Below are 17,726 nucleotides of genomic sequence, written 5' to 3' on the forward strand. Positions count from 1 at the left end.
CTATTCACGCAAGCTAGTTCTAGACGAGCCTTTCATGGGAATGTCATTATGCTCACTGCCATTCGAGCCTTTCATATGAATATCATTCGTGCAAGCTATTCGAACTACAAAAATCATTCTAAACTCTGCTTTTTTATATCACAAACGTTACAGTCTAATGATACTCTTTTACATGCGGATTATTTTGTTAGTCACGTAAGTAACAAATTTTGAAAAAGATGAAGAATCTTTTGAGAATCTTGTTATGTCATCGTCAATGGCCCTGTGTATAATGCTCAATGGCAGAAGCAGTCACCATTTTTGTTCTACTTTCAAACGATAATGTAAAAAAACATCAAACGACAGTTACGAAGTGGAAATTTCCCACTTCTTTTTCACGCGCTCTGCATTTCTCTGCTGCTTCCCGTCTTCTCCCTCCCCTCGCCGATCAAATCCAACGATCCAAACCCCCCAAACTTCTCTCCGCACCCCAAAACCCACTCTCCCCACCCCCCAAAACCCTCACTCCACACCCACAAATTCCCAAATGGACCCTCGCCGGCCTCCCCGCGCAGTCAGCGACCCCAAGGTCCGACAAGTCGGGTTCTTCGCCTCGCCCGACCCCATCGCCTCCTCCTCGCCTCCCGTCTCCAACTCCCCCTCCGGTAACTCCCTCTCTCCGGTAATGATCCCCCCGCCACGTCACTCCTCCGACACCAGCCGTCCGGTTCTTTTTCCTGCGGTTCCCGCCTCACCGGCCCGCCGAGAATCTGTACTCGTCGAGAGTTACAACAACTCCTCTGAGCTCTTCCCCACCTCGCCTCCTACTGCGTCGTCGTCGTATGGAATTGTGATGGGGAATGGTGAGTTCCTGAACGACGTCGTCATGTCGCCGGGTCGAACCTTCAGAAGAGTAAGAGCAGCTGGGGGTTTGACAACGTCTTCTTCGTTTCCTAGTGGAGGGTTCGATCTGACGGCTGCCGTGAAGGCGAGTAGCGTCCCCGCGAGTGGGTTGATGACTGTCTCCGTGGTTAAGATGCCTTCTGGGATTTCTGGTAATTGCTGATTGCTGTTCGATTACTTTGATTTGATTTGGGATTTTAATTTAGCTCAGGCATATTGTGATTGCTAAGCTTGAAGAAACAAATATTGAAACTTTTGCAGAGAAAGATGTTGATGCATCAACGGAAGTGCAAAGCGAGCGAGCTGGGAATTCGAAGCCACTGAAAGAGAAAACAACGAAAGCCGAAAGGCGGGCCCTTCAGGAAGCTCAACGAGCAGCTAAGGCCGCTGCGAAAGGTATGTTTTTCCAGCTTTTACTGATTCACAAGTGGTTTTTAATAGAAATGTAATTGTATTCAAAGAATTCGAATTTCGTATGTTGATTATGAATGTGTTCCTTGCATTGTGTTATTAGCTGATGGAGGTAAAACACCTTCTGTTGTTGCTTCTGCTTCGGCAGCAGCAAATGTGAAACCGCCTAAGGCCACGAAACTTGCGTCACAATCATCTGTGGCGGTATCTGAGAAGAAGGGCGGTGGCGGAGGTGGTGGCAGTGAACGTCCGCCTGAGAAAGAGAGGAAGAAAGAAGTTCCTCATCCGCGAATGCAATATGATGATAAGAGTCGTGTGGAGAAGGCGAAAAGGCGGTCGGTGGTTAAGCAAACTGAGGCCAGGAACAGGGTTGAGTTGTTCAGGCATTTGCCTCAATACGAGCATGGAACTCAGCTTCCTGATCTCGAGTCCAAGTTTTTCCAACTTGACCCTGTGCATCCTGCTGTTTATAAGGTATTTAGATGATTACGTCAGCTTGTTGGTTTGAGCCTTTTGCTTGATGATGTCGAGAGGTTAATGTCACTATAAAAGAGATTACGGTTCCATCTAATTGTAGCTTTTTGTACGAATGTCAGGTTGGGTTACAGTATTTATCAGGAGATATATCGGGTGGTAATGCTCGTTGTATTGCCATGCTTCTAGCACTTCAGGAGGCCATTAAAGACTATTCGACACCACCAGAGAAAAACCTGAGTAGGGATTTGACAGCAAAAATAAGTAGTTACGTTTCATTTTTCAGTGAGTGCAGGCCACTTTCAATCACCATGGGGAATGCAATTCGGTTTCTGAAGAGCCGAATTGCCAAGTTACCTTTAACTATGTCCGAGTCAGAAGCAAAAGCATCTCTCCAGTCAGATATTGATCGGTTCATAGCCGAGAAGATTATACTTGCTGACAACGTGATAGTCAAGCATGCAGTTAGCAAAATCAGGGATGGTGATGTTCTTCTAACGTACGGGTCATCCTCTGCAGTTGAAATGTTGCTATTGCATGCCCATGAGCTTGGCAAACAGTTTCGCGTTGTGGTGGTAGACGCTCGTCCAAAGCTTGAAGGACAGCGTTTACTTCGTAGGTTGGTGGGAAAGGGCCTCAGCTGCACTTACACTCATATAAATGCTGCTTCCTATATCATGCATGAAGTTACTCGAGTTTTTCTAGGCGCTTCTTCAGTGCTCTCTAATGGAACAGTTTACTCAAGGGTTGGGACTGCTTGTGTTGCTATGGTAGCTCATGCATTCCGTGTACCTGTATTGGTATGTTGTGAGGCATATAAGTTTCATGAAAGGGTACAGCTTGATTCGATATGCTCTAATGAGCTCGGTATGCACTCGTAGCATAGAGCTTTGGTCATTCTGAAAAGTTTTTATAAGAAGTGCTTGCTTGGTTACTCTGGTAATGGTTCTTCTTGCAGGTGATCCAGATGTCATTTTAAAGGTTCCTGGGAGGGAGGTCAATCCTTTGGATGGTCACGCGAATTGTGAAAATCTTCAACCGCTGAATCTGATGTACGTAAAGTGTTTATTATTCTGTTGTGTTGTGCACTTAACGCGATTCTCAGCTTTAATCTCCCCATAGTAACCGTGCACTCCTGTTTTAATTTGTCATTGGCAGTTATGATGCACTGCCATCAGATTACATTTCAATGATAATCACGGATTATGGCATGGTAAGTCCCCTTCTTCTTGTTGCAACAAATTCTGAACTTGCAAGTCATCACGACGACTCATGGCTCATGAGATTACTTCTGTTCATTCTCATTAGGAAAAAGACTGATGACGCGTATGTTTTTGTGCTTTTGTTAGGTTCCACCCACAAGCGTGCCCGTCATTGTGCGCGAATACGGAAGAGAACACCTGTGGATGTGATCATTTTATATTCCCCTCTCGGAAATGGTCTTATGGTTCTCGAGTTTTCTTCAAAATTATATGTGCATGCTGAAATCAGTGGATTCGGAGTCAGCAGCCTTTAGCAAACAAGAAGACCAGAGCCAGAAGTTCCTCTTTTTTTTAGCTTTTGATCTCACTCACTCTTATCTGTGTCTGTCTGTGGATTGAGTCATTGAGACACAAGTCAGATGTTTTAAATTTATGTTACACAAGTTTTGCCTGTTCTACTTGGGAGTTGTGGTATTGGTATGTTTTAATGACCGTGCTCTGCATGTGGTCTAGTATACTGGCCGATAGGGTGTTGGGTTTCACCAATGCGTCACGTGTTCGAAATTCTGTCATCTTCTAAATTATTGTATTAGTTTTGAACTCTGCTCCTCACCTTAATAATTATAAATTAAAAAAATGCACCATCTCGATTTTCAATTCTATTCATTTATTTTTATACAAAGCTATACGAGTAGGAAGAGAATCAACCACAGGACCTCAGGCGTAAATATGAATGCTCTTGTAACACTTCTGTTACAAGTCTCTTGCCATTGATTACAATTTACATCTTAAGAACTCAACTGGATGATTATACAATTTTCTTCTTATACAAATCCAGATCATTATTTAAAAACGAAAGCGCAACGTTCCAAATCAGCGAAGATTTTGAGTCGCGTCTGAAATTGCCACCCTATTATCCTAAATGGAACCTCCAGATGCCATATCATGCCATCAATAAACCAAGACATGAATAATGATAACCAGAAAGGGAGACCCAAGCCAACAAGGCTTCCTGATTTACGAGGGGAAGGGGACAAACTTCTCTCGCACACAGCCTTACCCTTGCTTTGCAAAGAACCAATAATGATAACCATTTTGCAAAAATAAATAAATAAATAACAGATGAGAAAGGAAGAACCAAAGGAATTGTTACTTTAATACACTCATCTTTTGACAGTAACAAAATCTTGTAATCCATATATTAGGGTAAAATTATGCCTTCTTTGTGAACTAAAGTCAGTACAGTTGAGCAGCTTGTGCTTACTCTATTGGTCCTCTGAGAACATCACCTCTATTATTATTCATCGGAGTAATAACGGCAAGGATAACAAAACCTCCCAGAACAACGACCAATATTCCGAGAGAGTTCACGAGCAAAGCCTCGGTTGAATAGCGTGAGATTACTTGGTGGGTTTGGAGGAAGGTGACTTTTTCTAAAATACCAGTAGTTACTGTAACAACAGCAAGGGCGTAAGTATAAACACCGAAAAATACATGCCATGGCAGCAAGTTAGCTCTGCTGTGTTTCGAGCCTCCTGGGAACCAATACGTTACAAATCCAGCAGCCCACTGGGGAAAAGAAAACCTCGGTGAAAACTGGCTAAAAAAAAAGTAGTACAAGCTATCTTCTCAGGCAAAGAAAAACAGTAACTATAAAGGTACCTGGAGGGTGAAGAGGAATAAGCAAGCTAGACCCAACCAGGAATGCAGACTGTAGAAGTTGTCAATGCCCTTATTGTTGTGGAACTTCAAAGCAGCCCATACGCCTATGATGCTTAAGCAAAAGGCAAGGAATTGTAGTGTAAGATGAACTAATTTTTTCAAGTTTTTTGTTCCTGAAACCGTCTTGTATGCTAGCATGGCTGCATCATCGTAGAAACATGGGATGGTTCAAATTCATAGCAATTTTGGTAAGCATACAGGTAGTTGATAACTTCACAGATTCCATAGAATCCCCTATAGAATTATTTCACATTTTAAAGCAAAGGAAATAAAACCACCTGTAACTGAAACACAAGATGAACAAAAAAATATACTTATTGCTCTCTCACAACTCTTTGCGAAAGGAGGAAAAAGAAAAGTACCCGATTACATCTAAAATCCATCAAGAACATTTTTAACATACGATACGATTATATTTCCACAAACACATCAAACTTATCATCCTTGGCCTGCTCTAGGAACTCATTGTATTGGGACACAATCACCCAAGGTAATCACAATAACTTTAATGCAAGATTACAGAGAGAGAGAGAGAGAGAGAGAGAGAGAGAGAGAGAGAGAGAGAGGGAGGGAGGGTGGGAGGGAGGGAGGGAGGGAGGGAGGGAGGGAGACGCATCATTGAGAAATCCGTAACTAGATACCGAGCCAAGTGCCATAAGAACAGAAACTTTACCTTCTCCATTGAGCAGTATCAACCCAATCACCATTAATACCGGATGAACCTACAACAAACACGACAAACATATAAAATTGAGAGAGAGAGAGCAATGGGAATGCACCAAATGCTTAATTTACAAAGAGAAATTTCTCCTAGATCAAACAACCAGGAAATTGGCCAAAGAAGCATCAATTTCCAGCTCAAGATGATAGTGAACTACAAAAATTTAATAGAATGAGCTTTCTTTGATCGGGACAATAGCATAATCTAATCCAAACTAGGAGAATGAAGATTCGAACTTGAGTGGAGCGGGGGATCACACGGAAGATACAAGCAAAGAAGAGAAACATAGTATTGCATGACTCGACAACAATTAAGCTTTAAAACAAATTACATGATAAACCCAGTACCCAGTAGAAGTCAACTAAGCAAACCCATCAACCATTAAACAAAATTCGAAATTAATTTCCCAACAGATTAATATAAAAGAAATTCTGAAAAATCAAGATTAGAACTTTAAGTAGAAGAAAGTGAGAGAAAATGAGGATTTGGGCAGAGACGTACATTGAAAATAAGACTTTTGTCATCGGAAATGAGAGCCAATCCACCGCGGAAATGAACGTTCCACGTGAGCACCAGAGCCGCCACTATCACTCCTATAACCCTCACTGCATTCAAGATCGGGAACGGGACCACCGGAACCGCCATTTCTTCTTCTTCTTCCTTAGGCTCTGAAATCTTTCAGGGACGGAGATTTTAGGGTTTTGACAGGGAAAGAAGGGGGATTTATTTTGGGGATTTCAATTTTTGGATCTGTTTCCTGCGCGGACCGACGAAGGTGGTGGCGGTCGAATGATCTTCAGGCTTTCTTTCAACTGAGATATGACACGTCAGCTTTAGTACACGTAGGACCATTCTTCTTTATTTGGGTTTTTTGGCACGTGACCATACTGGAACCGGATCCTCTCCGGACTCATTGAAATTTGATCAAACAGCTACAATTATTATAACTTTTAATGAGGCCCCTTATTTGTAGCCGTTGGATCAAATTTCAGTGGCCCAGATCATTTGATGAGTGAGCTCAGTTCCTTCGGGTCTGGAGGGGTTCTGGTTCCGACCATACTGCTCTCCTGCTTTGTGTATTCATTTTGTTATGCCATTTTAGTTAAAATAGTGTCTGAGATTTACATAATTTCTCACTTTTATCCCAAAGACTTGAAATTGATAGAAGCGATCGCTGAGTTTCTCCACCTCAATCATTTTCTGGTACTTCCGTGAAAAACTTCTGTTAAAAAAAAAAATGATTAGAATACCCCCAGTTTGATAAACAATGAGTCAAAATAATTTGACAAAAATTTAGGATATTCTTAGTCATTTTAGTTTTTGTTTTTATTTAACTGAAAATTTTCACAAATTATAGACTAAGATTATTGTTCAAGAGCTTCTAGTCACAACCAACGTTTATGTCTCGACATCAGTGTTTTAAAAGGCTCGCCTAGGCGTCCTTTGAGGTTGGGCGTCAGTGTTCCTGCCTTTGTTTTGAGGGAGTGGGTAGAAGGCTTCACCGGAGATGCCGAGGCGACGGAGGTGTGCCTCAAGACGTCTAGGCACCTTGTTTGTCTTTTTTTTGTTAAAATTAAAAAAAAAAACCTCCCAAAACGATGCCGTTTGGGTAAGGATTTTTAATCTCCAATCTCCATACGGACCATACCTCATCTCTTTTATTCAATCGCGCCTTTGCCTTCTTCACTCCTCTCGCGTCGCCAGACCAAAACACACAGCAGCTCAGCCATTGTCACCCCACCGAAGTCACCTAGCAACATCGCCGTCAGCAAGCCCCACAAATTCCCAATTTTAAAGGTTAGGGTCTCTGAGATTTTTATTTTTTGATTTTACTTTATTTTAATTTTTTTTATATAGTTTGTGTGTGATGATCTTAACGGCGAATACTTGATATTGGTTAAAGTAGATACAAAGGCTATGATCAATATAATACTAAAATATATAAAACTACATAAACAACATTGTAACATTATGACACAAAACATACACCTTTACCGATTCGGAACACAAAACTACATAAACACCATGTACCGCTTTGCATTTTCAACTTCACCGAGCGGAAGATGGCAACTAGTACCAAAAATAGGAAGCATATTCAGACCATACAACACATTAAAGTAGCAATGCATTTCAAGAGCAACAGCACACTAATAATAGGCACAGCTACAAGTAGGCACAAAGTATTATTGAGAACGGATTTGAATGATAAATTGAGAATAGATGTTTATTATACAAAATATTATTTTTTATACAATTATATGTATAATATATAAAACATATATATTAAAAAAAATTTAAGACAAGGCTATCCTTTGGACGCCTGGCCCACGCCTCGGCCTTCTAATACATTGCTCGACGCTCAACAGTTTAATGAAAAATTATCTTGTTTTCGAGGCATTCTCGCAGAAGAATTAGCTGATTGACAAACAAGAGATTCCAAGCTCAAAACCTCCTTCAAAAAACTACAGCACAGAGAAGACACAACACAACAAAGCTCTTTCTGGTAAATACTAAAAAACGACATTGAATTTACATGTACAAGTACATAAATGATCAAGTCACCGGAAGATTACATCAGAAACCTAAAGAACGAGAAGAAGACATAAAAACTGTGATTGCCTCAAACTAGAGGTTCTGATTTACCAATTCTAAACAGGCGCTCGTCTACTGATGTCCAAGAAAACTATCTGTTCAGGGAAGGGGTAAGGACTGCAGAAAGAGCCTTAACCAGTTATCAAAAGCATACCTTTTCTAAGCCTATTTTGTTTTGGAACCGTACCAACCCCTTGAGTCACAACCCATCCGAAGGAATGCCACAAAGTTTGTATACATGGGGTTGGTACTAGACTCAGATTTTACTGTGTTTTTATTTGACAACATCGTTGAGCGGTGCAACACTTAACGCTGGAAGCTCAACTTTCTATACATTAGGCTGCCACTGTTGACAATCCTGCCCTATTCTGTACACTTTAGACTATCAACTCTTAGCAGCCTTCACTGCTCACTACCTGACTAATTCTTCAGCCGACGCTCTTCTGCATGCTTCTTCAGGTCCCTTCAATACCAAATAATCCGATAAATGAGCAAAAAAATAGAGCAATTATGGTAATGCAGATAATGAAAACGAAAAAAGCAAGACCCCTTTTTGTGTGGAGGGGATGGTGGCTAAATGCAAAGAATACTCACATGCAACGCGGTGTGGTACAATTCAGTTTTCTACAGTTTAACGAATGCAAAATCAATCCGGACCATGCCTTCTTACAGAACTGACAACCTCCTGAAGCCCGAACCGTGCACTTGACTGCATGGTGGATTAGCTTCTTCATTTGGAGGCAGTTTGGGTAAAAGCAAGGCTGAATCTTGGTTGGGTAACATGTAGTTGCATGCTGTAAAACATCCAGCAGTTCCCTTATCTGCACCACATTTTTACGCTATAAGTCTAAAGCATAATGACCTGACAAAGAAACTGAACATCACCAAAAACCGTACACACGCATGCACAGTGCAACTTTTCCTTTGGCCAACTAAAATTACTATTTGCAAAGACGGAATGATGAATATTATATTTATCATTATTTTTAATAATAATATTATCATGAGAAAAGATGAAAACTACTACATGCAAGTCCGAAGAAATGTTGAAATATTAAAAATTATAACTTTTATACCAGAAATCCTTTTTTTGGTGCCTGTTGACTCTCTGTCGTATGGCTACGGCTAGCTGAAGAACTTAGAGTCAACTTATGAATATGACAAGAGCTTCCTTTCTCTCGATAGCATGTTGCACAAGCATCAAACTCTGGGCACATTTCACACACCCATCTCTGATCAATCACAGCATCCTTATGGCACAGACTGCATGTATTCCCAGAAGTTAGCGCAGTAGCATTATGGAGATGATGCAGAATCATTTTTGAGGAATACTTGGCCCGGCGAAGTGTGCCAAACTGATAGTGTTTTTTCTCACACAAGCTCAAGAAACTATGCCTATTCTCAAGTAAATTGTTGTTTGAAATAACATCTTCGTCCTTAGTGTCAGAAAGCATATCCTCCACCACAACCTGAAAAAGAGCAAAAGTCATACGAATTAATCAGATTTAATTTTTATAAGTACAAATATATCACTCTAACAATTAACGGGAGCATATATTTAAATCTACAATGCATTTGGTAAAACTGGTACCTAGGCCGGTTCATATTATTTTAAGCTTGGTAGATGTTAACACTAATTGACTGGTATAAACTTTTAAGTTTCCTTTGCCACTCGCTTAGTTATCTACTGGGCAGGCTAATAGAATACCATAGAGCTCATAAGGTTTAAAGTTCACCTGAGAAAGCACATGTCGTTCCATGTTGATGGAGATGTGAATGTCCTGTCCACAATTTTTGCGCTCAGCGTCATGGCATCTGCAACATATACATTCAAAAAGTAAATAGAGATAAAACATTACACATCAATTATGTAGTAGTGCTCATCCCACTTGTTCCTTGATGGGAAATAAGATATCAGGTAGCTAAGAAGGATGAACAATACTACATTTCAATGAGAACATTCTTGTTAAAGGAGACATAAAAAGTTTGGAAGAGAAGGAGAGACTTCAGAGTGATTCATTACCTTCCACAGAGGTGAAAACTTTTGCACTGACCACAAGACCAGCGTCGTCCAGATAATATTGCTTCATGACAGTGCGTGCAAACATACTGCATGTCGACAATTATAAAGTCCTCCTTACTCTGTAAAATGGTTTGACCCATCTAAAAAGGAAGACGCAACAAAATAAGACGAGAGATAATAACAGGTAGAAAAAGAGGGTAAATCTATTAATAGCATTAATGCAATTGACAATGCTCGTGTAAATAATTTATTCTTTCCGAAGACCTATTGACTGTTATCATTGTTGAAATTTAAGGCTAACATTCACACACTCAAATATTGATATTGTGATCAAGGAATAGATATTTCCCAGGAAACCACAGAATCTGGATAATATATTGCCCGCCTTACACCCTAGGGAAGTAGCAGATCAAAATGAAGGTGATCGTATTAATCAAGCATTAGTTTGTGCTCTGTTTGTACCCATATCTATCAGAGTTCACACACTGGTCTCACTTGACTAGATAGGGTATATTTTAAGCCACCAAGGTTGCTTCATCTAGAGTATGCAAAGTGAAGAAGTAGATAATTAGAAGATAACTTTTAAGCCACCAATTTAGTAGGAAGAATTAGAAAGGAAAAGGTTTAGAATACTTACTCTCTGCATCAGAAGAATATCTTTGGTAGAGCCATCAGAAGGATTTGTATGCCCCATGGCTTTCAAAGTTCTCTTTGTTATTGTTTTCTTCGATTTCTTCTGCGTATCTGCCATCCCTTGTTCAATCGCACTGATCGCATCCTCGGTAGCACCAGACCAATAGTCACCATCAAAATATGGCAAACGAGTTGCTGTTACCTTGGAGTTACATTCCCCAGTGGGGATAAAAAACCGATCATATAAATTAGTGTGACTGACCACAATTTTTTCTTCAGCTGCTTTTTTTATCATTGACTGATACCTGCACAAGTGAATTAGTTAAAATCAGAGAAGGAAAATATGCAGAAATGCATACACAAAGACAAACAAACACACATGAGAGAGAGACAGAGAGAGAGGGAGACCATTGCCGCAGCTTCTCAGGCTTGGGCATATTCTGCATTTCTGGATGGCAGTGTAATATATAATCTTCACCCTTTAAAGGGGCACAAGCCCATATGTAAGACGTAACAAAACCTCGTTTCTTGCAAAACTCAAGGTAAGCTATCTGTAGAAAAAATAGCAAAACAGAACATGTAAGTAAACATGTGTCGATTTACATAGCAATAACATGGGACTAAATAATGATAGGGAAAAGAGGTAACTACCAGTATTTCATGATAAACAAACGTACGAAGAGCTTCTCCAGTCACGGTTTTTATCTCTGGCCTGAAGTACTTAATAGAATCCAGATATGAGATATAAACACAACGCTTATTCGGGTGACTACATTCTGAGCCAAACTCCTGCACATACAATCCAAAAAGGCATACATCTACTCCTTCAATCTTCTGAAACAAAAGAATAACCTGGATGCAAAAAGAAAAAAAAGTGCAATTAGGTTTTCCTGAAGTTGTAACAAACAAGCAATTATACTGATGGAGAGGAGATTCAGTGGGAAAAAGAAGTCTATGGATTGTAAAAGCTGTCTCACCTTTGATTTGTATGGGAATTCAGCAGGGTAATTCTCATCATGAAAGAGATCCAAAAACTTCTGCTTAACTTTTAGTGTTTTTTGAACAGATAACACTACTCTCACAACAAGATCTTCCGCTCCTGGAACCTAACAATCATCAAACAAAACATAAACAATAAGTAGACAGAAAGGATTGTATACTGTAAATACATTCTGTGTGAATATCAAAACAGGACTTTCAAGTTAAAATTTAATTTACATTGAACCAAAGTGATTGAGTTGATTAGCATGTGACTTAAAGGCAGAGTATTTATTCTCATTAAATTGGATATATTCTTTTTACACTTTCAACAAAACAAACCATTTAGACAACAGAACCCTCTGTTCCCGGGACCTAACAACCCATTAAGAAAAAACATAACAAACAAGCAGCTTCAAAGGACTTTAGATTATCAACATTTCTGTATGATGATACACACATGATTATCCAAAACAAGCAACTTCATTAGATAGAAAATAAAGATCAAGCAGCCCATGATTAAATTGGTTATTCCTAATCGCTAGGCATTCATCTCACGAAACCTATCCAGTGATCAAAATTGCGCAAATCTCAAAACAAATAAAATTCTCAGTAGAATGAAAAATAAATCAGATAAGCTGAAAGTACAAAATTCCAAATCGGAGGTTGCTTCTTACCTCAAAAAACTCTTTTCCTTCGACCTTTGCTCTCTCTTCTCTCTCTTGCTTGAGGCGCCTAAAGAGCCTTTGTTCTATATGGTCACTAAGCATGGTAGTTGGCAGATCTTTTGCACTGAAAACAGAACTCTTTGGTAAGTTCTTGAGCTCCCCACATTCTGTTTCTTTTAACAAGCATTTGAGACAAGTGTTCTCAGCTTGGCCTCTCAAAGCACTTTTATCATTCAAGACAGCACATATCTGATGTTGCCAGCCCTTGCATTTATCACATTGAACCCACTGCAAGCACATAAAAAGCCCCAGGAATTAAGTAATTACTTTCAAGATCTCAGAAGATAAGAAGACAGTATGACTTTACTTACCGGTTCTTCAGTTTCCTCATCGTTCTTCTTTCTACCAAGTGTTGCCTTTGAGACACGGCTCCCATGAAATGAGATATTTCCTCTTCGAGACCCCTTATAGCACAAGTTACAAAAACAATATCGTGAACTATGCTCGTCTAGTGTGCAGTAATAGTTTACACCGCGCTTGATACGGAGACCACAGCATGAGCAATATATTTGTGCAGGGGCAAAAAACAGCTTTCCTAATGCGCACAACTGACACACTTTCTCACTGTTTTCTCTGTCTTCCATCAAGATACTCTGTTTTAAACAACATGCATAAGAATATTACCCCTTCATGCTAAATGAATGAAAACCTAGGCAATTAAAAAAAGTTGAAACTCTTGGAGCAGTAGTAATGATGAATATAAAATTATTACCTGATCAATGCTCTGCCCAAGATTCGATAAATGTTCCTTGATTTTCTCTTCTTTAAATGGTTCCGTCAATAGGACACTATTTGTTTCTGGATTCTGTGGCTTTATTACTTCCTCAAAATCAGAGTCTGGTTCTGGCTCTGTCTGGATGAACTCAGTCCTCACAGTTCCCTCTTTAAGATCTTCCGAGAAAAATTGGAAACTCTTCGACCCCATTCTTCCAGAAAATTCTTTCACATTGTCTATAATCTCACTACTGCTAGTAAGGTCTATCTGTTCCCTCTGATGACAAGCAGATCCTTCCCCAGAAGGAATGGGCACACTCTCGGAGTTCAGTTCAAGGATATTGTCAGAATCACATTTTGTAACGTCATTGATCCTCATTGATTCTTGTATGGAATTATTTACAGGTTCCATCTCCACATGCGTTACTTCAGAGTTAATAGATACAGGAGATTCAGATTGTTGCTGCAGATATGAAAGTCCTTCAGGAGCACAAGGTTGAACGACTGAAGGAGCCAATATATGGTAATTTTCATTTTTGTTCTCCATCTTCAACTTTTTTGACGATGGCAACTTATCTTCAATATCTCCTGAACTGGGTCCATTTAAAGCATACTGGTGAGCACCATGTGACTGTTCAGGAGGAAACTGAGGCTGCAAATATGGATGAAAGGGTCGTTTTCGGTTATGCTGAGCCTTTATCATCTGGGAGCAAGATTGCACTATATCCTCAGAACTTATAGATATAGGAGATTCAGACTGTTGATGCAGATCTGAAAGTCCTCCAGGAACACAAATTTGAACAACTGAAGGAGCCAATACATGAGAACTTTTATTTTTATTATCCATCTTCAACATGTTTGACAAAGGCAGCAAATCTTTGAGGCTTCCTGAATTGGGTCCATCTGAAGCATACTGTTGAGCACCATGTGACTGTTCAGAAGGAGCCTGAGGCTGCTTCAATGGATGAGAGGATTGTTTTTGGTTATGTTGACACTTTATCATCTGAGAACAAGATTGCACTATGTCCTCAGAATTAATGGATGTAGGAGATTCAGACTGTTGCTGCAGATATGAAAGTCCTCCAGGAACACAATGTTCAACAACTGAAGGAGCCAATAGATGATTACTTCCACTTTTGTTACCCATCTTCAACCTTTTTGACAAAGGCAGCATATCTTCAATGTTTCCTGCACTGGGTCCATCTGAAGAATACTGTTGAGCACCATGTGACTGTACTGGAGGAACCTGAGACCACATTAATGGATGAAGGGGTCGTTTCCGGTTATGTTGAGACTTTATCATCTGGGAGCAAGATTGCAATATATCCTCAAGAGTTGAGATCTCTCTGGAGACTACAGGAACATCCGTTGGAACATGTTGCGGGATCAGCAAGTTAGAAGAGGAAAACACTGAAAACTCTCCCTCTGTGGATGGAAAAACAACCGATCGAGCATTCTTGTTACACCCCAAACGACCTTCAAATTTAGAGGATCCAACTTCACCAAAAAAAAAAAAAAAAACTTCTTAGAAACAGGCAAACAGCATAAAGGGTTTAGTGAAGATGTTTGAGCGGATAGACTAGTTAAACTCAAGTATGTTTTACACTTTTCCTATATAATATATTTATTTCTAGAAATATAAATTCTCTAATAACATAATTTACAACTCTAAAAAAGTGCACGCCTGTTGATAAACAGATGCAAATAGTCTGCTTGAGAACATATTGGATCAGTGAACATACAATATAGCAAGTTTATCAAATGTAAAATGGGAGAACTTGGGGAGCATGAGCAATATGGCCTTGGATCCAACTATGTTGTTTCATAATAAGAACACAATAATACTACTTCTACATTAATTCAGAGCAAAACCAAGACATCCCAATAAAGTCATCAAAAATCTCAAAGGATTTTGTCATTTAGATACTAAGTTGTAGCCTGTAGCTAAATATGGAATCAAGAATTATATCTCCAGGAATGTAATTCAGATTATATGATTTGGGGACCTAAAACAAACCCATACCATGGCCAAGATGTTGATGTTGAACCTGACAATCAGATGATATGTCAGAAATGTAATTCAGATATCCTTGATTGGCATTGGAGCATGCAGCGAATGATGTTGAAGCATCCTCAAGAGGAACAACAGTCTCAGTAGAAGCCTGTCTTAGACCTGTCAGGAAATGCATGTCCAGTTCATCGGAAGTAATGAATCTTTTAGTATCTCCCTGCTTATCACCATTAAAAGGGAACCCTGCAAGAGAAATTAATTACGCTATTAGATAAATATGTCCAAAACTAACCAATTGTTAATTATGTTTATGATGGACGGTTCAAATGGCCCACCTTTTATGAGGTTAACATCGTCAGCATTGTTAGCTATGAATGCATTATTACAAGCAGAGTCAGATCTACTAGCACCACCCAAGCAGTTGAAAGGTGTTTCTGCAGAAACTGCTGGTTGACTGGAGTTTGCATCATATAGGTTGAGTAATTTTTGCAGCCGATGAGATAATGTTTCCACATTCACATACTCCTCCTAAAATATATGAAAATTTGAAAAATTCAGGATAACTAACACATATTCATAAAGTTTCAGGCAGACAAGATAGCAAAAATATATCCTACACGATTCAAGTAACAAGTTTTTTTCTTTAAAGAATTTGAAGCTAGTTGATGAGGTCACCGAGTTACTCAAAAACATGTTACAAGGACTAATTATCAAGCATCAGAATACAAAAAGTATTTCCAATAGCATGGCCACGATTGGCTATTAAGTTTTTCCCATTTAGTAGCAAAAACATGGATAAAATAACAAACTTATCAAGCTAAATTCAATTTAATGTGAATGCAGACCTCAGAAGTAGCCTCCATAAATAGCTGGTTCTCCACAACAGCCGCATAATCAGATGCCATCTCTCCACACCCGTAATTGGTACGTATTAAGAAGTATTCATTACTGTGGAAGAATTTCAAAAGTCAGAACAAATAAAACAAATGCTTAAGACTACGCAAGCGTAGTTTAATGTATCTGCTTATGTTGAAATGCGAGCTTAAGAGACTTACAGTAGTTTCCTCACGAAATTACGAAAGCGGATAACTTTAGGACCTCTGCGCCAATCCCTCAAGTAACCTACTGGGCATTTCAACGCTTGACAACGTAAACTATCCCCTCCCGGCAAAAAAGGACTTGAATTCAGCCTTGGGTAGTTAGGCATCTGGCCAGGAGTTTGTTCTGAATTGTATATTTGTACATCCATCTTGCTGATTTTATGAGACTTCATTCATGCTGAAACTGTAAATTACCGAACATTTAGTATGGAAGATTACAAACAGAATGTTTGAGCGTACATCAACGCTGCAGGAAATTATTAAAGTTTCATCCACAAAATAAGAATCTCGATAACAATGCAGCTGCTGTTTGATAACATTTACCAATTACCACGTTTAAATCATGATTTTCCACGCGAAACCATCAAATTATTCTAAATTAAATTTCAAAATCCTATTAAAATAATCAAATTCATCAATTCGCTCAAGTCCCCAATTTGCAAATACAATTATCAATCCTTTTTTCAATAAATTACAAATATTTACCCCACCGAAAGCTAAAATCCCTAATCCCCTAAATCCAAAATTCAGCAATTCGCTGCTCAAATTATCCCACTAAAAACCATTCAATTAAATTTTTTTTTAAATTAAAAATCATCAAATTACGCAACAAAATTGTGATCAATGGCGAGTCGGAATCAAGAATTGGGATTTAACGCCGCCGGCCACAGCCGAATTGCAATCAGCAACGAAGTCAGAAACCCCTAAAAAAATCAGCAGGAAGCAAAAAGAAGGGAAATCGAGAAAAACCCTAATTGGAAAAAATAAAGAGGGATTAGGGTTTAAGGAAAAAGACCTGTAATTTCCTCTTTTTCTTTATTGGCTTGAAGCTGAAGTTTGCGTCCTCGACGTTACCATCGGTGGTGGCCCACTGAAGCTTTTTATTGAATAGTTTAAGTGAATGTTTGAGAGAGACAAGTTCAAAGCAGGAGCAGTCAGTCGAAATACTTATATAATATCCAAGAAAAAACCTAGGTTTTACTCCCCGCACAGGAGAGAAGGGTGTTTTATATTACCAAATTACCCGCACGCCACTTTTCACCTCTGTTTATCTCGTTACGCCACCCAGGTAAAGATGTGTGTAATAAACGAATAATATCTAGCTCTGTCTTAATGCGCCACACGAGTTAAGAGATGCATAATAGGCAGATAAATATCTGGCTCCGGCTACACTTACAAAAAAACCTTTACAGCAGAAGAATGGTGATGTGTGTATTCCCAAATTCCCATTTTTACCTTTGTCTATCTAAATGTCATGCGAAAAAAAGTGTAAACAAATAAATATTCGATTCCAGTTGTGCTTAAGTCTCTCTCCTTGCCCAAACATGAATTTGCGTTGGCGTTCCCTTTGTCAATAAGTAAATACACAATTTTATAAGCTTGACCCTCAAGTATCGATTTTTTTTTTTTAATACATCGATATTTTTACACTTAAGGGATTGGGAGTTCAGCTAAGCCACATTATGAGCAGCCTAAGTTGGACGAGATTTGAACTGAATATATCTCACTTCCAAATAAATAAGAATATCATCAAA

General features: G+C 39.2%; 4 protein-coding genes across 5 annotated transcripts; 1 reads left to right on the forward strand and 3 right to left on the reverse strand.

The window, feature by feature from the left end:
• Positions 1 to 326: 326 nt before the first annotated feature.
• Positions 327 to 3,609, forward strand: LOC137708703 (uncharacterized). Of its 2 annotated transcripts, none has more exons than XM_068447834.1 (7): positions 327 to 1,034; positions 1,144 to 1,278; positions 1,397 to 1,767; positions 1,890 to 2,634; positions 2,726 to 2,819; positions 2,926 to 2,980; positions 3,117 to 3,609. In XM_068447834.1, the coding sequence occupies exons 1-7, from the start codon at positions 527 to 529 to the stop codon at positions 3,177 to 3,179; spliced, it is 1,971 nt and encodes a 656-aa protein (XP_068303935.1). In that variant the 5' UTR covers positions 327 to 526; the 3' UTR covers positions 3,180 to 3,609. The 2 variants fall into 2 exon arrangements, with proteins under 2 accessions (XP_068303935.1, XP_068303936.1); XM_068447835.1 differs by having other exon boundaries at positions 1,442 to 1,767.
• A 483-nt stretch (positions 3,610 to 4,092) lies between these two features.
• On the reverse strand, positions 4,093 to 6,223 carry LOC137708704 (transmembrane ascorbate ferrireductase 2-like). Its single transcript, XM_068447836.1, has 4 exons — positions 5,914 to 6,223; positions 5,365 to 5,413; positions 4,632 to 4,831; positions 4,093 to 4,538 (listed from the first exon to the last, which is right to left on the reverse strand). Exons 1-4 carry the CDS (start codon positions 6,055 to 6,057, stop codon positions 4,230 to 4,232), a joined length of 702 nt encoding a protein of 233 aa, XP_068303937.1. The 5' UTR covers positions 6,058 to 6,223; the 3' UTR covers positions 4,093 to 4,229.
• A 1,404-nt stretch (positions 6,224 to 7,627) lies between these two features.
• On the reverse strand, positions 7,628 to 12,950 carry LOC137708706 (histone acetyltransferase HAC12-like). Its single transcript, XM_068447839.1, has 11 exons — positions 12,678 to 12,950; positions 12,316 to 12,594; positions 11,638 to 11,766; positions 11,312 to 11,512; positions 11,069 to 11,211; positions 10,665 to 10,965; positions 10,028 to 10,167; positions 9,741 to 9,819; positions 9,081 to 9,473; positions 8,599 to 8,825; positions 7,628 to 8,467 (listed from the first exon to the last, which is right to left on the reverse strand). The coding sequence occupies exons 1-11, from the start codon at positions 12,948 to 12,950 to the stop codon at positions 8,425 to 8,427; spliced, it is 2,208 nt and encodes a 735-aa protein (XP_068303940.1). The 3' UTR covers positions 7,628 to 8,424.
• A 65-nt stretch (positions 12,951 to 13,015) lies between these two features.
• Positions 13,016 to 16,879, reverse strand: LOC137708705 (uncharacterized). Its single transcript, XM_068447838.1, has 5 exons — positions 16,147 to 16,879; positions 15,937 to 16,039; positions 15,427 to 15,619; positions 15,104 to 15,334; positions 13,016 to 14,577 (listed from the first exon to the last, which is right to left on the reverse strand). Exons 1-5 carry the CDS (start codon positions 16,362 to 16,364, stop codon positions 13,016 to 13,018), a joined length of 2,307 nt encoding a protein of 768 aa, XP_068303939.1. The 5' UTR covers positions 16,365 to 16,879.
• Positions 16,880 to 17,726: the final 847 nt, after the last annotated feature.

This window comes from Pyrus communis, chromosome 11, assembly GCF_963583255.1.
Source record: "Pyrus communis chromosome 11, drPyrComm1.1, whole genome shotgun sequence".
NCBI classification, from domain to species: domain Eukaryota; kingdom Viridiplantae; phylum Streptophyta; class Magnoliopsida; order Rosales; family Rosaceae; genus Pyrus; species Pyrus communis.